The 18,614-nt window shown below is 39.6% G+C and overlaps 1 protein-coding gene across 5 annotated transcripts in view; it reads left to right on the forward strand.

Annotated features, from left to right (window-relative positions):
• Nucleotides 1-18,614, forward strand: part of RPAP3 (RNA polymerase II associated protein 3) — a 32,652-nt gene that overhangs the window by 80 nt on the left and 13,958 nt on the right. The window contains exons 1-12 of one of the 5 annotated variants that reach the window (XM_015414021.1): nucleotides 6-101; nucleotides 3,714-3,898; nucleotides 5,036-5,176; nucleotides 7,152-7,274; nucleotides 9,108-9,235; nucleotides 12,876-12,997; nucleotides 14,199-14,269; nucleotides 14,354-14,482; nucleotides 15,157-15,284; nucleotides 16,597-16,718; nucleotides 17,361-17,431; nucleotides 17,554-17,670. In XM_015414021.1, coding sequence (XP_015269507.1) covers nucleotides 3,746-3,898; nucleotides 5,036-5,176; nucleotides 7,152-7,274; nucleotides 9,108-9,235; nucleotides 12,876-12,997; nucleotides 14,199-14,269; nucleotides 14,354-14,482; nucleotides 15,157-15,284; nucleotides 16,597-16,718; nucleotides 17,361-17,431; nucleotides 17,554-17,670 — 1,305 coding nt within the window. In that variant the 5' untranslated portion in view covers nucleotides 6-101; nucleotides 3,714-3,745. Of the gene's footprint in view, nucleotides 1-5; nucleotides 166-1,565; nucleotides 1,586-3,713; nucleotides 3,899-5,035; nucleotides 5,177-7,151; nucleotides 7,275-9,107; nucleotides 9,236-12,875; nucleotides 12,998-14,198; nucleotides 14,270-14,353; nucleotides 14,483-15,156; nucleotides 15,285-16,596; nucleotides 16,719-17,360; nucleotides 17,432-17,553; nucleotides 17,671-18,614 lie in introns of those variants that run through there. The other 4 variants (XM_015414015.1, XM_015414028.1, XM_015414036.1 and 1 more) reach the window with 4 other exon arrangements.

Here is an 18,614-nt window from a genome sequence, read left to right on the forward strand (position 1 = left end):
GCCCGTAATCTTTGACGTCGCGCGGCTGCTTTGTAGTGCTTGGGATTCTGGGAAAGGGAAGGGAAGTGCGGTCTCGGTGGGGGTTGGTCGGTGTCACGCAGGTGAGGAGGCATGTCGTCTAGGCGCGCTCTGGATTCGGGTTATACACCAGTGGGGAGTGTGGAGGTAGTGACTGTGAAGGGGCGATTTGCTCAGGCGTCCTTCGGAGCATCCTTGGAACCGGCGAGGAGGCTCCCGGTGGGAAGAGAAAAGTCGTAACGTGGAAGGATGAGTTTTGAAGGAGGTCTTCTCTCTTCAAGCGCACACAGATCCCGCCTTCTTTCACTGTTGTGTTTGAAGCCTCGTGCAGAGTTACGGCAGTCCAAGCCCATTGGTTTTAATGGGTTTAGAACAGAGTAATTGTGTATATAGGATTCCACTGTAAGAAACGTCGCACCAGCCGTGTGGATCCACGGGAGGGGGGGGAACCACTCCAAAACCCAGCAGTAGAACAACACTTTTCTTACCACTGAGGCTGGCTGTATAGGAAGGTTTGCCCTGGGTTATTATCCGTACTGGGGTGGATTGGAGGGCAGACATCATCCTTTAATCAGTTTTTTAAAAGATTTTCCCGTGCTGTGTTGCAGTCTTTCCTAAACCTGGCTCAACAAGATCTTCTTGGAAAGATCGCAAAGTGCCTTTGCGCGCTGAGTAGCCAGGAAGGGGTGTGTGTGTTTTAAGGTCTCATATGGTCTGTTTTTCGTGCCTCAGCTCCCGCTGCACCACTGGAGGGCTTCTGGTTCTCTCTTTCTCACCAATTGGCAGTTGCGAGATTGTTATAACAGTATCGTATTACAGCAATCTGTTGCTATGATCTGTTAGCTTCCCTATGTTCCCAGCTTACTTTTTTTCAAATGGCAGTCTCTTGCCTTTTTCATTGCAGGTTGCACTGCTCTGTTGCCATTGCAAATGCCTCTGTGTTCTCCAGAGCAATAAGATTTATGCAGAGAGAGCAGCAAACTGAGGACTAGAAAAGATGATACCATGTCCCCAACTCTGCCACGGATGTATCATATTTTTTTTTAACTTTTAAAAATGCTGGACACTGGTGCAGATGGGATGAGGGGCTCCTATCTCCCTCCCCTTGCTATTTCAAGATCATTCAGTGCTTGAAAATGGCACGGGTCAGACAGGAGTCCCTCATCCTCCCGCACTGCAGGATTGGTCCTCTGTGACATATAATCGAACAGGGTTGGATTTGATTTAAGTCATGATTCAGTATGACTCGATTTAAACCATCGTTTTCTACATAAAGGCTCATTCTTGCTGGCCTTAACATTTACAACCCAGATGAAGGTTTCATTTTAGTGTAATCATTTTTCACGTTAGTTTTAGTTGTATCAGAAAATTAGTAATTGTATATTTACCACTTGATATAGATAATTATGAAATTATCGCAAGGTGAACTGTCTCTGGTTTAATAGGTTAATCATTCATATTTGAAGAAGACGAAGAGATTGGATTTATACCCTGCCCTTCACTCGGAGTCTCAGGGCGGCTTACAAACTCCTTTCCCTTTCCTTCCCCACAACAGACACCCTGCGAGGTAGGTGGGGCTGAGAGAGCTCTTTCAAGAACTGCTCTTTCAATGATAGCTCTGACAGAACTATGGCTTGCCCCAGGTCATCCAGTAGCTGCAAGTGGAGGAGTGGGGAGTCTGCACACTTAACCACCACACCAAAAGTTGGACAACTTTTCTGCTGTACTTTATTGGAGAAAGAAAAATAATCATTAACAATAACCATTTAAGATAGATTCAGGTAGCAGTGTTGGTCTGAAGCAGCAGAACAAAGTTTGAGTCCAGTGGCACCTTTAAGATTAACAAAGTTTTATTCATGTGTTTATTCACACTTCCTCAGATACCCTTTTTAAAAGTTTTTTTTTTTAGTATTAAACTCTCCTAAAAAGGAGAGACCTTTTTTAAAGTTGTTTTGTTTAACTGAAACAATAACATTATATAGCATACGTATTTTTGTATTTGCTTTAGAAGCATGAGGATACACTTAGAAAGATCTCATGATTTCTGGAGTATTGTGCTCAAAAAGTTTCACTTTCATTTGTACTGCTTGCCGCTCCCCCCTCACATTTAGCTCTTAACATCTTCTTATCCAGACCTATTCCACCCCAAACAATCTTATATTCACTGAACTTCTTGAAACTTGGCGCGTAAGAGATAAGGGGTTGATTCTGTGTGCATAGATTTGCAGAGGACCAACAGGACTGAGGTCTCTTAATTCTGTATGTTTATTTTATGACATTTCTGCCGTGAAGAAGATGCATGTTATCTATGCAGACACAAATTCACAGCTTTGAGAACTGCAAAACCAAGCATCTGATAATCTAGACAAAACAATTGCCCAAAATAGCCTTACAGAAACCACTGGGAGAGCATGACATTGTGAATGAATTAATGGAATTAATTTACCAGAGAAATTAAACATTGTATAATATACAGTCTCAAGCTACATAATTACAACTAATCCATATTTCATGATGAATAACCTTTATTTATTTATTTATTATATTTATACCCCACCCATCCTGCGAACAGGCTCAGGGCGGCTAACAGAAGCGGTACAATGTACCTAGTCACCATAACCATAAAAATTTAAAACTACATAAAATACATACTCATTCATATACATGTAATTAACAATTAGCAATAAAGTGCTCGCAGTGCTAAAACATTTGATGGCGTGCTTTCAGATCTAAATCCATATTGTTCGTCCGATCATCATCCCACGAACCGATGGACCTAGCGATACATCTGGGCCAGTCCTAGGATCCAGAAATTCGATAGGCTCATTGATGGCAACAGTAGTGGCGGCTCCTATTTAAAGACCTGGTGGAAGAGCTCCGTCTTACAGGCCCTGCGAAACTGTAATAGGTCCCGCAGGGCCCTGATCTCCTCCGGGAGCTCATTCCACCAGTAATGAGCCGCCACAGAAAAGGCTCTGGCCCTGGTACTGGTGAGCCTTGCATCCTTGGGGCCCGGAATAGTCAAATGATGTTGGGCCCCTGACCGTAGTGTTCTCTTGGGTACATATGGGGAAAGGCGGTCCCTCAGGTAGGTCGGTCCCTGGTCATGTAGGGCTTTAAAGGTAAGCACTTTGGACTATAATGTATCTTAAATAGAAAACTATCTTTAGATAGATTTTTCCTCAAAAAACATTCCATTAAAAATCCAATTTAAATTTTAAAAAACAATTTCAGTTTTTAAAAATCTGATTTTTAAAAATGATTTAAAATTTATTATTATCCACCCTGTGATCTAAAATCGTACCATATCTGTATGGCAGATTTGGGGATACAGTGTCATCTAGCTTGGCCCTAAATAATTGCCAAGTAATGAGCAGGATTCTCTTTTCCTTTGCCTAGATTGCCTGTACAGTTGTTCTGCTGCACATATCATCTGAAGAACTTGAAATCCTGATTACTGCTTGGAGACTTTTAATTTGTTCGTGTAAAAAATCTTTGTGTTCTTGCTGTATTTGGATTAAACTTGATGGTTACTTGAAGTTCTGCCATTTTCATGGGGGAACGGGTTTTGCATAGCTTCTGGCTTTAACCCAGGGGTGAAGTTTATGGAATAATTTGGTCTTCCCAATGCATTCTTTCCCCCTCATTCCTCCCTCTTCCCTTAATAAAGTCTTTTGCAAATGCTTTTTTACTAGCCTGGATTTTCCCCAACACAGAAAGAAACCAGATGACTTCACCAAATAAAGCAATAGAGTTACAGCTGCAAGTACGGCAGAATGCAGAAGAGCTACAAGATTTTGTGAAAGACTTAGAAAGTTGGGAAAAGGATATTAAAGAAAAGGATTCAGATTTAAGGCGGCAGAGCGGAACTCTAGTAAAGGTAAGTGCCCTGCTATGGTGTTAAGATATGTGAATGTTAAAATATGATCTGTACTACTTCCTTTGATTCAAATGGAATTGATAAAGCTATTTTAATAATTGTAATCTGCCTTTAATTCAGTGGCCAAAAAGTTCTACATAAGTGCATCAGATAAATAAACTACAAAACTGATTTAGTTTCAGCAGCATGTATTTAACATTATAGTTTACCTGTACGTTGTACCCAAAGTTGAAACTACTGAGATTTCATTTCTAGTTTATGGAAGCTCAAGGAAATTGTGCACTGCCAGTGGTATTTTGGCTTGATGGCAGTCTGAGCAATAGCATTGGCAGCACATACTAACTGATAGTATGGTGTATAGGGTTGCAGGTGTGGAAGCCTGGGTTCAAATCCCCATTCTGCGATTAAGTTCACTGGGTGTCCTTGGGTCAGTCACACTTTTCTCAACCTTCGTTGCAGGCTGTGACAGTAAAATGGATGTAGGGGATTATGTATGCCACTCTTGAGTTCCTCGAAGCATGGCAAGGATGAACATCAAGTAATCAAAGATATTAGTGCTAAATCACTTGTGTTAACTGACCTCAAGGAGGAGGGGACCCTCTGTTTACCTTCACTAGTGTGATTACAGCCTTTGTAGTTCAGAATCCATTAATGATAATGAATCCAGACTACATTGGCACTTTTTGCCGATTTCCCACTTTCTGCTGCAGACTCCCCTCATGTCATTCTGAAGGGTCACATATCCTCCAGGAGTAACATTTTTGTGGAGATCAATGAAAGGGGGAAGGCAGGAAAGTTCTATTCTGCCACTGGAAAATTTAGTCTTGATCTAACCTAAGGTGATTTCTTGAAAACCACTGAGCAAGGACATTCATGTACAGTTCTGATGCTGAAATCAATCTGCGTCCATATTGCATTGCTCATTGGGTTCTGCTGAATTGGCTGGATGCATCTCTTTAAGTAGATGTGAATGCATATCCCCATCTGGAGCAAAGACTGCAAAGACTAATAGCAAGCGACAAGAAGTGCATTGGCGGGTGCTGATTTTGTACTGACAGGCCAATTTTATAAATTACGTCTATCTCTAAATTACTAAATGTTGTGTAAAAGCAAAGAGCCACATTTTTCTTTATTTAGGATTTACCTCCAATTCGAAATGAAGCTTATAAGAAGAAAAAGAAGAGCAAAATTAAAAAAGTCTCCAAGAAAACAACTGAAGAAAATAAAAAGAACAAGATAAAATCTTATGATTATGAAGCATGGGGAAAGCTTGATGTGGTGAGTTAACTTGTACATAAGACGAAGCCAAATTACAGCAATTTTATTTTGTGAAGTTTGGATATGTAATGTTAAACTTTATATAATACTTCTAAATAAAATTTTGAGTTGTCACATTCTTTAATAAGGCTGCATTAAGGTAGGACTTAAGTGATCAAATGTCACTGAAGATTCATATGTAAAAACTAATATTTGATTGAAATCGGTTATCAGCAATTTTAAAAATAGAAATGTCCCATTAGATGATAGTTGTATATGCAGCCATTCATGTGCCATATGTGATTTCTGTAAAGGGTTTTTTCCTCTTTCTTTGTATGTTGGACTAATTTCACATTTACTGATGGTATTAATATGACCAATCCTGTTTTTTTGTACTCTGTTATATTTCTGTGTTTTTCATGTATTAAGGAATTAAATATGCTTCATGAACTATTTTTATAACTTTACAAAACCAATGAATATGAGCTATATGAGTTAATTGTTCTTTGCTTTGTGTTCCATTTTGATATATAGTTTTCTAATTCACAAAACAAGGAATTCTTAGATTAAACATGTCTGCTTTGAGTTGAATTAAGGTTCCATAGTTCTTGCTAGATTTGCATTCTTGCACCATATCCTAAACTTTTTTAATGTGAATTTTTCAATGGATTTAAGTTCTTTTGGCATTTATTTCCAGGAAAGAAGTCATTAAGGCAGTTATGGTAGGCTCCATGTTTATGTTCTGTAGAATGAAGTAGTGAATGCTTTGGAGGGGTGAGTGGGGGTTTTGTTTGAATTCCTATCCACACTAAAAAGTGCATATAGAAAACTAATTCATCATCTCCTAGTGCACTAATTTTACATCAGGAGAATCTAAAACTATGAAAGATTCCCCTCCCCACACCCAACTTAGGTTTATTGTGATACAGCCCAACATCTACCACTACATTTTGCATATGGTACAGACTGAAAGCCGTAGGCCTTAAAACCGGTGAAACTAAATGTTTAGGCTGAAATTCAAGAATTCAGACTTAACTGCTGTGGGAGTTTTAGAAAATACTTGTAGAAGTTCACTTTTATCATTCCTTGTGAGGTGGTTTGTGGCTGCAAAACTGGCACTGGTTTTGTTCTTTTTGCCTTAGTTTTTTTCTTTGGGAGATATTTTTCAAGAAGCGTTCATAAGCAGCTGCTCAGCCTTGTGATATTACTGTGGCTTTCCAGATGTTTTAAAAAAGCTCTTGGCAAGAGTTCTGTAGAATAAAGTATTACATAAATAATCATTTGCTGTTACTCTATAGTATGTATTTTTGGTAAAGTATAAAGGAATAGTACTGCTTTGGCAATCTTTGGCCCTGTTCTCACGAGGGGTTTTGGGTCGGGAGTGGGCCGGATTGGGGGTGCAGCAAACGGGCACGATCCCACCGCAACATCTGGGAAGTGTTGTGGGCCCGTTCCCGATCTGGCCCTTCCCCCGACAGCCCCGCAGCAAACATGAACCACCTACCTAGGTGGTTCATCTGGTAGGTCCGCATCACGGCTGGCCGTGGGATCGCCGGTGCATCCCCGGCCGAACTGCGCATACTCACACATGCGCAGTTTGGCAGCCTCCCCCTCCCATTCGTCTCTTCCTCCCCAGCATCTGATCGTGCCGGGGAGCAACGGCTCACCGGATCCGTGGGATCCCGCCCGCAGCGTCTCTATTTTGGTGCAGCTCTAATTAGCCGCACTTTGACCGGTGTTTTCCCTGCCATGTGGCAGGGACCTTTATAAGCATGAAATGGAATAACTGAAAATTGGATCAGAAGATTACATGTTCTAGCAGTAGTCTAGAGGTGCTCATGCAAATAATTTTTTTTAACAGGGTACTTTTTCTATAATATAATTTCAAGAACTGATATTACTGGTATTGTAATAACACAATAATTTTTAATATCTGCTTTACTTCTTTTCTGATAGTTCTTAACTTCTAAGTGTCTTTAAATGTACTTCATTTCAGGATAAGATCCTTGAAGAACTGGATAAGGAAGACAGTACCCACGATTCAGTGTCTCTAGAGTCAGATTCTGAAGAAGACGGAATTCATATAGACACAGAAAAGGCGCTTATTGAGAAAGAAAAGGTTATTGCCTTGTTTTTAAATGAAGGACACCCAATTCCTGATACCTACTCTCACCATCAGGTTTCTTTTTACTGGCTCTGAATTATTGTAGTTTGTCTCTGTGTCCTATGTATTTTTTACTTTGAAAAAGTTGATAGTTCAGTGTGAGTTTCAGAAGTCACTCTCACCTGTCTAAAATTGGAAGGTGGATATCCAGATCTCTCTAAGAGCATGTGATTGTTTTTCACATCCTCAAGGAAGCCCATATAATGTATTAAAGCTAATGGAAATGTCTACAGTTTATGATACGACTTGGGGAACAAGTCTGGACTTAAAAAAAGTTTTTAAATCATAATATAGTGAAGCCCCCACTCTTTGGATCACAGCTGTGATTTATAGTTTATTTGGCACCATCACTCTGCTAGCTGTGGTACTGAGATGTGAAGGGTTACAAAAAACTTTATATGATTGTGAGTACCTTCTTGTTTGTTTTTAATTAAGAAATATTAATCTAATTGCTTGCTCAAGCTAGACTTAGAACAGTGTTTCTGTATTCAAGCCTCCCAGTTTGTTAATGCCAATAGGTCTTATTCTCTGCAGCACAAATCAGGTTTGCTATACGAGTCTTGTATGATTTTCAGTTGCATATAAGATGTCAAAAATCAATGCTATGATGACTACTGAAAATCTTATTAGAATACAAAAGAACATGGTAAATACATATATATGGGATAGAGTTATCATTCAGTGGTAGAGCATGCATTGCATACAGAAGACCCGAGGTTCAGTTCTCAACTTTAATTAACGGAGCTCTAGTGGCAGTAGTAGAGAGACCATTCCCTGTCTGAAACCGTGGAATGCATCTGCCAGTCAGAGTAGACAGTACTACATAGACCGGTGGTCTGCTACTGTATAGTATAGCTTTAGATGTTCATATGTTGCCCGAAACTTGAAAAATAGCGCATGATTATTGCAAATGGGTTGATTATTTAGACTTGCATTACAGATTCAGTGCTATAGATCAGCTTCCAGCTACATTATTTCTTATTATTTATTTCTGTCAACATTCAAGAAATGTTCTCTGCATGATCAACAACATAGAATACTTATAGCACTGTGCATGTTTAAAAGTAGGAGAAACAGGACTGAACATTGAGGAGTCCCTTAGGGAACTCTCATAGAGAAGGGTAACTGTTCCAGTATCCCATATTGACACTTACCTCTGAGTGAAACCTACCAAAGTGGTGCCCCCAGCCAAGAAAATACAGAATATTATGTTGATGGTATCAAAAGCTGCTGAAAGGAACATTTTCACATCCTTCACATAGAGGATGCAAGAAAAGAGAGCAAATTGGCTTCCCAGGTGGTGGCATCCCAAAATTCTGGGGCCATCATCTTTGGGAAAGCTGATTTAGCTTCCAGAAGACATAGTGCTCTTTGTGAGGCCTTATTGGCTGACCTCAAACCTTGTGGCGGTGGGGAATGATTGTAGCAGATACCAGAACTTGAACAGTTCAGGGCTTGTTAGGCTAAAGCCATCACTTTATCTGAATCCAGAACATTTGTGTATCTAATGCAGGTGTTTTAAAATGAGGGTAATAATGTTCTTGGTGATTTATGCCCATTAACAGTTGAGTAGCATCAGTATGAACCAGTTGAAGTTTCTGGGTGTTTTGAAGGGTAACGCCATGTAGATATGTTATGCTAGTCTAATCTGGGTATAGATAGTAGTTACCAGGTGTCTCTATTCAAGAAACAGGCAAAAGCCAAGTGAATAGAGAAAGGTGACAACTTGCAATACTCTTGTTGCACTGTCCAAGTTGTGTGTTGTCTTCTTTTTTAAAAAAAAAACAGGGCAATAATTATTTTAAACAAGGAAATTATGATGCTGCAATAGAGTCTTACACAAAAGGAATGAATGCAGATCCTTACAATCCAGTTTTGCCTACGAACAGAGCATCTGCTTTTTTTCGAATGAAAAAGTAAGGCTTATATTGTATAGCTGTATGCTTTGCTTATGTGTAATCATAAGAAAGAGAGGTTGATGATAATTAAGTTCGTTGTGTGCTTATCCTGGAGGATTCTGTTACGTATCATCATTTCCCTTAAAAGATTCTGTCATCTTTGTTCTAATTCAAAAGCTATGAGCTTTCAAATCAAGATTTCACTATTTATTTAACAAGCCAAATCCTTTAGGACTAATTCATTTCCAAATTCACAGGTTGCTTTGTCTTAACTTTTAAAAAATGGAACAAGACTGATGTTTTTTCTCTCATTTTCTGAAGTAATATAAGAACTAAAGCCCTTTGCTATATATTGTAGATATTACCACTAAGCAAGGAAGCAAGGAAGAACCCAAAGACAAAAGTAATATACTACTTAAATACCTACAGGTGCTTTAATAGAAAGCAACCCTGCCTTTGATTAAATCTAAATAATTACTGTTGTCCTTTGATATCCTCGTCTCTAGAGTCAGCTCTTCTAGAAATACTAAATTTAATGCTGTAATTGGGGATTATCACAAGTCTTATTAGGGTGTATTTTATGAACAAATCTTAAGATCTTCAAATCAGAACTTGACTGGCTGAATGAGCAGTCAATCTGAGAGGATTTTGCATCGGGGAAGAGTCCACACCCCCCCCCCCCCCGTGCACACGCTCCCACAGCCTTTGGGTCCCTCAGCTGCCACTCTGAAAGACTGCCAATCCCCGGACTGCATTCCCTCGCTGCATTGCCTTGCTCCTGCCCACAGAGCCCACACCCAGTGTATCGGCCTCAGTCTGGGGGGAGCTGACGAAGGGGATGGACGCTTTGCGAGGGACGGGTTGCCTTGTCTCGGGCCTCCCCTTCGCCAGGGTGGCATCCGTCTGCTCCCCATCCTGCCTCTTTCCTCTCTATCATCCCCCACCCCTCTCCTGGAGGCTCCCTACCTCTCTCTGCTGAGTGGACCTCTGCCAAGACAGACAGGGCGACGCCTTGCCATGAAGCACCTGAAGGATCCCTCTGCCCTCCGCTTTCTTAACAACCCTCCAACACTTCCCCTTTCTGCCTTGCCGCTCTTTTGATCGTGCTCTTTCCTCTCCATCCCTCGCTCCGCTCTCTGCTTCCGGTCTGCCCAGCCTGTCCCATCTGCCCGTCCATCTCTCTCTTCCTCCTACCACCACCTCTGGCCCCCTGTCATCAGTGCGCTTACCTGGAAGTCTGAGTGCAATAAAACTTCCAGGTAAGTACGCTGCCTTTCCCCCTGCAGTGTCTTCTGCAGTTCTCCCCTTTCCAGCTTTTCTGTCTCTCAGTCCGGCTGCCTGGTTTCTTTCTGTCTCTCTCCCTCCCTCCGTTCCTCTGATTCTCTCTTCCCCCCATTCCCCCCTGTTTGCAGATTTCACTTTCGAGCTTTTCTGAGTCCACCTCGCTTGCTTGCGTCTGTCATCCTGCCCCACAGTTTCCTGCCTGTCCGTCCATCCCTCCCTCCCCCTCTCTCTCCACGGAGTCTCCAGACCCTCTTTCTAGAGCTCGTTACATTTATTTCTACAACATGCCTGATTACTAGTAGATGTATATTTCCATGACTCCAAACTTGAGAGATTCCAGAGGAAAAAAACAAGCCCATGTTTTGAGACATATGAATAAAAACTCCTTCAAAGCTAGGTCTTTCAGTGACCAAAAACACAGACTTGAGTTTTTCAGCACACTCCTTCACAAAAACGTTCAGTTCTACTTGTCTACAGCATAAAACAAATTACCAAAGAAAGTTTTCAGAATTAGCCCTTTGCATACCTAAAATACATATTTAACTTTTTATCATTGAATTTGGGTTGCAGTGCAGGAGTGCACTTTTCCTAAGATCCTGATTGTGAGCCATAGACAGAATCACATACACACAACTATGGGACTTCAGATCAATAAAAACCCCTGTCTTCATAGACATTATGGACACTTGTGAAACATGGATTAAGATTCTGTGTAGAAGTCTTTGTGTTCTGCTCCTTACTTTGTGTTCTGAGCCGGCCTCAGCTGGGAGGGTGGGGTATAAATCTGATAATAAATAAAATAAATTACTATTCCATGGTTGGTGCAAAACCCTGAGCGTAAAGAGAGTAAACCCCAACTGGAATGGAGCTGAGAGAATCAACACATCCCGTGCTCTTTTGTCCTGTTTCTTCTACACCGCCCCTGCCCCCCGCCCCCCATGCAGGGGTCAGGCTTCAAAACTTGCTACCAGTTTGCTTGTTGTTTTACTATAGTAACTTGTCTGTTAGGTTATATTTAGTAATGTGTTGATAAATTCCTTATTGTTAGATTTGGCATACTGCAGATACAGACTCTAGTATCGTGTGTTGCTTGGAAGGTCAGAATTCAGATTTGCAGAAAAACTAATACTAGCATTGAAACTGATACTTCCAATTCAATATATAGCAACTTCTGCCCCCTTCCCTTTAGCTGTTAAGACTTCCCAGCATACAGAATCCATGGGTGGAACTACAAGACAGAATGGCAAATGGGAGATAATAGAATGTCTCTTCCGTAAATAAATGTAGACAGCTAGTATATATTGCTTCAATTGTAATCCCAACACTGCTGTCCCAAACCTCAAATGTCACGTCTGCAGCTTCTCTGCTGGAGCAGCTTCAGATTTAATGTGTAATCCTTTTGTGTGTATTTTCTGGTGCCATGCGCCTTTGGTATGTCCATGTACAGATAATGAAGCCAGTATTCCTCTTTCTCACTTCAGTTTAACTAAGAAGTGAACCATCTGACAATTCTGGTGACCGCCTGCTTCCCTAAGCTTTTAATATCAAGAGCAGAAATGTTGATTTCTTAAGAGTTTGTGAGAGAGAGAGGCATATGATGCAGTCTGTCAAAACACTAGTCTCTTAAGGAGTTATGAATAAATAAACTTTGATAAAGATGAACTTGGAATGAGGAGGGGATAAATAATTCAATCCTGTAGCAAGACAAGAACTGAATAAAAGCAGTTAAATAACTATTAGCATAACTGAAAAATAAGTAATTCTTGCCTCTGCTGATTTTCAAGGAATGTTTGTCTTCACATTCAGTAACCCAAAATCTGCACACATGTTTAAAATATTCTCCTGGGAGTTGTTTAATTGTGGTTTCAGAAGAGAGGCAGTGAGAGCTGGTAGATATCTAAACGGGTGGAGACAGAGCTGTGGAACATGATCAGGCTCTGCAAGTTTCCCCTGAACCAGGGGGGCTTGCTGCTCAACAGCTCATGAAATAGCAGTGCAGACCAGTGAATTTAATAATGAGTAATAGCAATATTTTAGAACCAGAATGGAATGCCGGTGGCTTCCCAAAAGATACATGGGCCTGAAATCAGTGATAGGTCCTTCTGAAACAACCTGGTCTTGTGAATCTTCATTGACTTATTGTGGTGGGGGAGATGCAAACAGCACATGACAAGACTATACGCTGAGACGGTGGGGAATATAGAGTGTGGTCCAGGGTATCATATTCCTGAATGCTGCCTCCAGTTTACCATCAGTATGGATGTCTAGGAATTGGAAAGGCACCCTTACAAATTTTCATGAAATTTCACATCTTCATTTAATATGTATTGAAAAAATGTGTATTTTGAGTAACAAACGTACAGTATTTTTACAGATATTCTACGGCAGAATCTGATTGTAACTTAGCACTTGCCATAAATAAAAATTATACAAAGGCTTATGCCAGAAGAGGAGCAGCTCGCTTTGCTTTGCAAAATTTTATGGGTGCTAAAGAAGGTATGTTTGGTTTTTAAATGTTTTTTTTTTTGTATGTGTATGTAAATATCTATCGTATCTTTTTGAGCTGTTTATACTGTTTGATTGGGTTGGAGCCAGTTATCTTTTTCACTCAGTCTCACCCAATTCCTCTCCATACTATGGCCCCCATCGCAAATGGCTTTTAAAAATACAGGCTTGGCAGTTCTCATTGCAGCCTTTTTCTGTGATCAAACAGTACCCCTCCTTCCTTTTTTTACCAGCAGAAACTCTGGTTGGATCCAGAGTTAACTAACATTAAATAATAAACAGCATTTGATTACTGAGTTAACTAACTGGTATGCTGAGTGCTGATTTCCCATGTAGTTCTTTCCTGGTTAAAGTCTGTTGAATTACAATAATGTTCTGAAATTTGATGGTTTTTGCACTCTTCTCTCAAAATTAGTTGTAGGCTTACTGTTACAAAAAGGTAAAGGTTCCCTTGCTCGAAAGCCAGTCGAGTCTGACTCTAGGGTTGCGGTGCTCATCTCCGTTTCAAAGCCGAAGAGCCAGCGCTGTCCGAAGACATTTCCGTGGTCATGTGGCCAGCATGACTAAACACCAAGGCGCATGGAACGCTGTTACCTTCCCACTGAAGTGGTACCTATTTATCTACTTGCAATTTCTTGCTTTTGAACTGCTAGGTTGGCAAGAGCTGGAACTAGAGACAGGAGCTCACTCCATCATGCGGCACACTCGGGTCTCAAACTGCTGAACTACCAACCTTCCACAGCCTGCAGTTCAGTGTCTTAACCACTTGATCCACTGCAGCTCCTACTGTTACTGCCTCTAGACAAAGTTTGAGTGTAGTGGCACCTTTAAGACCAACAAAGTTTTATGCAAGGTATAACCTTCAATAAAACTTTGTTGGTCTTAAAGGTGCTACTGGACTCAAACTTTGTTCTACTTCTTTGGACCAACATGGCTACCCTCCTGAATCTAACCTCTAGACAAGTCAAAGATGTGTCCGGTTTGCATAGTATATAGTATATGGTATACCTAATTTAGGTATATCATTGTGATATGTCTCCTATATAAGAAATACAGCTGACATATACTACATTTGTTGCTAATTTTAATTTTTCTAATGGTTCAGTCACCTCCTTTCCCCCTTTACACCACATGTAACATTTAGTGCATGGTTTGAAAATACTCCAATTTCATTTGTTGTTTTACTGTTTAGATTATGAAAAAGTTTTAGAATTGGATCCAGACAATTTTGAAGCAAAAAGTGAACTCAGGAAAATTGAACAGGTAAAGTAGTTCTTAGGATACCATGACTTTTTTTTTGTTTATAGTAGCAATAGTTTGCATATATTATCTACCTTTTTATTTCAGGCTGTCATGTTAAAAGAAGATTCTCAGTCTGAAGAAACAGATGCCCACAAGAGAGCACAAACTGTAGAAGAAATTAAACAAATTGATATGGAGCAGTGTAAACAAAAGGCTATTGCAGAGAAAGATTTGGTAAATACAACAAAACTGTTTAACAAGAACTTATGGGACGGTGGGAAAGGCTGTAATCTTACAGTAATCAATCATGTGTCACGTTTCTTGGGCGTTTTTACATAGCAAAAGTAATTAATTGTGGAACTGGAGTCTCGTTCAGGGTGTGAAAAATAGAAGAAATGGGCTGAGCTGATACTGAATAACTAGGTGTTCAACACTTTGATTATAGGACCAGAGTATTTTTCTGAGCAGATAATTGAACTGGGATCCCTCCCCAGTCAGCCTGGTGTGGTGGCAACCTGCTTTATAGCATTACAGTGAAGGGGTATAGTGCTTTTCCTATTTGTCACTTACAATTCAGTTCTCAGATGCCAGCATCTTACTTTCATTGTTGAATAACAAATGGCTTTGCTTTAGGAAAACTGTTATTGACAGAATATGTTTGCAAGGATGAATGGCCAGAGTACTGATAAACTGAGGTTATTGTTTGCCCTGTTTTTGTAATCTTTACATTTATAGGATTTATTTTTACTATGTAAGTTTTCCTTAATTGCTCTTGAGATTAATAATGCTCTTTAGAAATACTTTGTATCCTTTTAGTATAGATTTGTTTTTCAGAGTATTATTGATAGGTATAAATATATTTACTCCCTACACTATAAATGCTCAGTTTTCCTTCCCGAATATTTTAGGGAAATGGATATTTCAAAGAAGGTAAATATGAAGCAGCAATAGAATGTTACACACGTGGAATTGCAGCAGATGGCACCAATGCTCTTCTCCCAGCGAACAGAGCCATGGCCTACCTAAGAACTCAAAAGTGAGTGGTGCTGCATTTACAGTCATTCCTCTGTATATTTTCTGAGATATCAGTTTTAAAATAACTGACCTCTGATTTTCTTTAAAACATGTGTAAGCAAGCAATCTTGTATTTAATTCTACTGTGGCAATTCCCTTGACATACACTATGGGAGATTATATTGCCACTTGAATTGGTCTGTTACTGGTCTATAAAATTGGCCTTTCTTTTTCTTCAGAACATGAGCAAGCTGTGCTGATTTCAAACAGGTGTTGCATAAAATTAAAACCTGTGTGGAGCTATATCATGCAAGCACCCCTTTCATGCATGCATGATGCCAAAGTACAGTTTATGTATATATTTTTTGTTCATTCCTATTCTGTTCAGTGACTTGCTCCCAAGAGTGCATAACAGTTGAAGCCTGAGAATAGTTTAAGCTGTGCAAGATAATGTGTTCAGCACTACTGTTAACTTACAAATTGTGTGTAATTGATTCAGTTTACGTATTCCACTGTGACACAGCATCCTTGTGAAGCTTTTCAAGGTTCTCAGTATATGAAATTTTAATAAGCATCTGTAACACATATCTCTTTTTAAAATCTGTATTATGCCCACTTTTTCATCAAGATTGGCTACCAGAACAGGTCACAAGATTTTAAACATATACTGTTTGTTGTAAGATACAAAGATACTAAGGGGTACATGCAGGTGTGTATGGCAGTCCCTTCTAGTTCCTAGCAGTGATGCAAAGAGTGGAGAAGATTCCAGGCTCTTCCCTCCAGACCAGGGGTGGCCAAACTTGCTTAATGTAACAGCCACACAGAATAAATGTCAGAAGTTTGAGAGCCACAAGACATGAACAAATATTATTGAAAAATATGCAGATTTACTTTTTATTGACATTAAATTAAACTGTGTGAAAGAACCTCATGTGACTTCCGAGCTGCAGTTTGGCCACCCCTGCTCCAGACTGAGTGGTGCATATCTACTGAAATGCTGGCAGAATAAGTCTTTTCTAATAATAATTTAAAGTAAATTAATTTTACTCTTTACTGAATTTAAGGTGGCATTTTTGAAATTTCCAAGTAAATTTAAAATACATATGACCAACTATCCTCTCCCTGATTAATCCAAGCACTTTCCCCAATGTCATGACACTGAGGTTGGTTTAAACAAGGAGCAGGTAACGTGTTCAGGTCCTGATATGACACAAATTAATACTTGCATGTTTGTTCAGTGTTTGCATGTCAAGCTGGAGTTAGTATAAGCTGTAAGGAATCAAAATAGTATCAGATCATCAGCAATGAGTAATCTGTTTAAAATTCTCTTTGAGATATGAAGAGGCAGAGAAAGATTGTAGTCAAGCCGTATTACTGGATTCTTCGTATTCTAAAGCCTATGCCAGAAGAGGGACTGCTAGAGCAGCACTGGGAAAATTTAAAGAAGCTATACAAGGTGAGGTTTTCAATAAAGGAGGGTGTCTTTTTATGCAGTAAATGTATCTTGTATACATTTAAGATGATAATACAAAGCCCTTTAAACACAGCTATTAAAATAGCCCAACGTCCTTTAAACACAACCATTAAAAAAAATAGGTCAGTGTCATTAAAACAAGCCAGGGCATAAAAACAGTACAAAGCCACACCGATCAAGTCACGCTGAATACAGCCCAGCCAAGTCAGACCCAAACAGCACTGCCTTGCATCTCTTCGTGAAAGCTGGCAAAGGGGGAGCACCTCCTGTTTCCAGTACTTCATTTCACAGATTGGATGCTGTAATTGATAGAACCCAGTTTCTGACATATTTTTAATAATTCATGTCAATAATGTTGATTTTGATAAGTAGTCAGTCCTTTTATTAATAATTAGGGGCATAATTGTGCAGATGCTAAGCAAGTCCTATTGTTTATAGTGGGAGAAATTTCTGCTTCATTTTGTATTGAATTCAATAATCTTAAAGGTAATTAAATTAGGCGAGGTTGCATCTCAACTGTTTCACATAAACATGTAGATGAAGAGCTGTCTTTTTGAAAACTGGTATATTTCCTAAAGAATTTATTAAATGTGACCATTTGCATTTATTACATGGATTTATCAGATTTTGAAATGGTCTTGAAGCTGGAACCTGGAAATAAGCAAGCAATTAATGAAGTAACGAAGCTTAAGAATGTAAGTGTGTTTATGAGTTTCTGTTGCTGTTTTGCATTTTCAGTAAATGCATTTTTAAGTGTGCATTTTGTGAATTTTTGATTGTTAACATTTTCATGAATGGCTGACTAATCTTTTTAAAGGAATTAATTGAAAAAGGTCTGTGCCCAGATCAGGAATATCCTGGACTGTTAAAGAATGAGATGGAATCACAAAACCTGGTGAAACCCATTGATAAACCCATGCATCTGAGATCAATAGTAAGTAGAAAGGAAAGATATATATGTATCCATATAGCTATGTAAATACATTTTTGGCATGTAACATTTCTGAATAGGAATTGCTGTATGTACAAATAATTTAATGAAAAAGAACTATTAAACACAAGTATGTCCTTGATTTGCTTCCACATTAAATCTTTGGGGATTTGAGGCAAAGATTTTCTTATTATTTTATTTCATGTATATCCCACCCTCCCCCACAAGCAGGCTCAGGGTGGGTCACAACATACTAATTCAGTACATAGAATAATTAAAAACATTTTAAAACAATAGAATCAATGAACAGCCATAATAAAATTCTAATCAGATCTAAAGAAGGCAGCCATTTCAGGGGTTCAAATGCCTTTCTTGGGGCTGGTTTTGATCTGGTTTTCTGTGCATCCCCCAGTAGTTAGTCATTCTCTCCCTGCCCTAACATTTAAGCTCCTTGCACCCTCTGGACAAAATGTTGGTGGGAGCAGGACAGGCTGTGTAAAGAAGAAGATAAAACACTCTGGAAAGAGAGAGCAAGCTTTGACTACCTTCCTTGCCAATCTAAAAGAGAGCAGGCTATCCACAAAGGAAGAGGGAAAGACCACAGATAGTAAAGGACGGCACATCTGAACTTAATACAGAAACAATGGTGAGGCAGAGGATGCAAGGTAAAGCAGTGGACAGTTATGAATGATCTCGTCTGGTGTAGTCATGTACTTACTACATTTATATCTCAACTTTATTTTATTATGGTAAAGGCTCCTTATATAGGATGTTAACTAAAACTGGACTTTAGATGTTAACTAAAGCTTTAGAAAAAGTGCCATGTTGTACACCCTTAAGCCATACTCTTGGACTTCATAGGGCAGATCCTGTGAAGCACTTCTAGAAGGCACTTATGGGAGTGGATATTCACAGCCTCCCCACAGTTAGCTCCCTGTGACTCCCAA

Source organism: Gekko japonicus, unplaced genomic scaffold (assembly GCF_001447785.1).
Source record: "Gekko japonicus isolate JY-2015 unplaced genomic scaffold, Gekko_japonicus_V1.1 scaffold1218, whole genome shotgun sequence".
NCBI lineage: Eukaryota > Metazoa > Chordata > Lepidosauria > Squamata > Gekkonidae > Gekko > Gekko japonicus.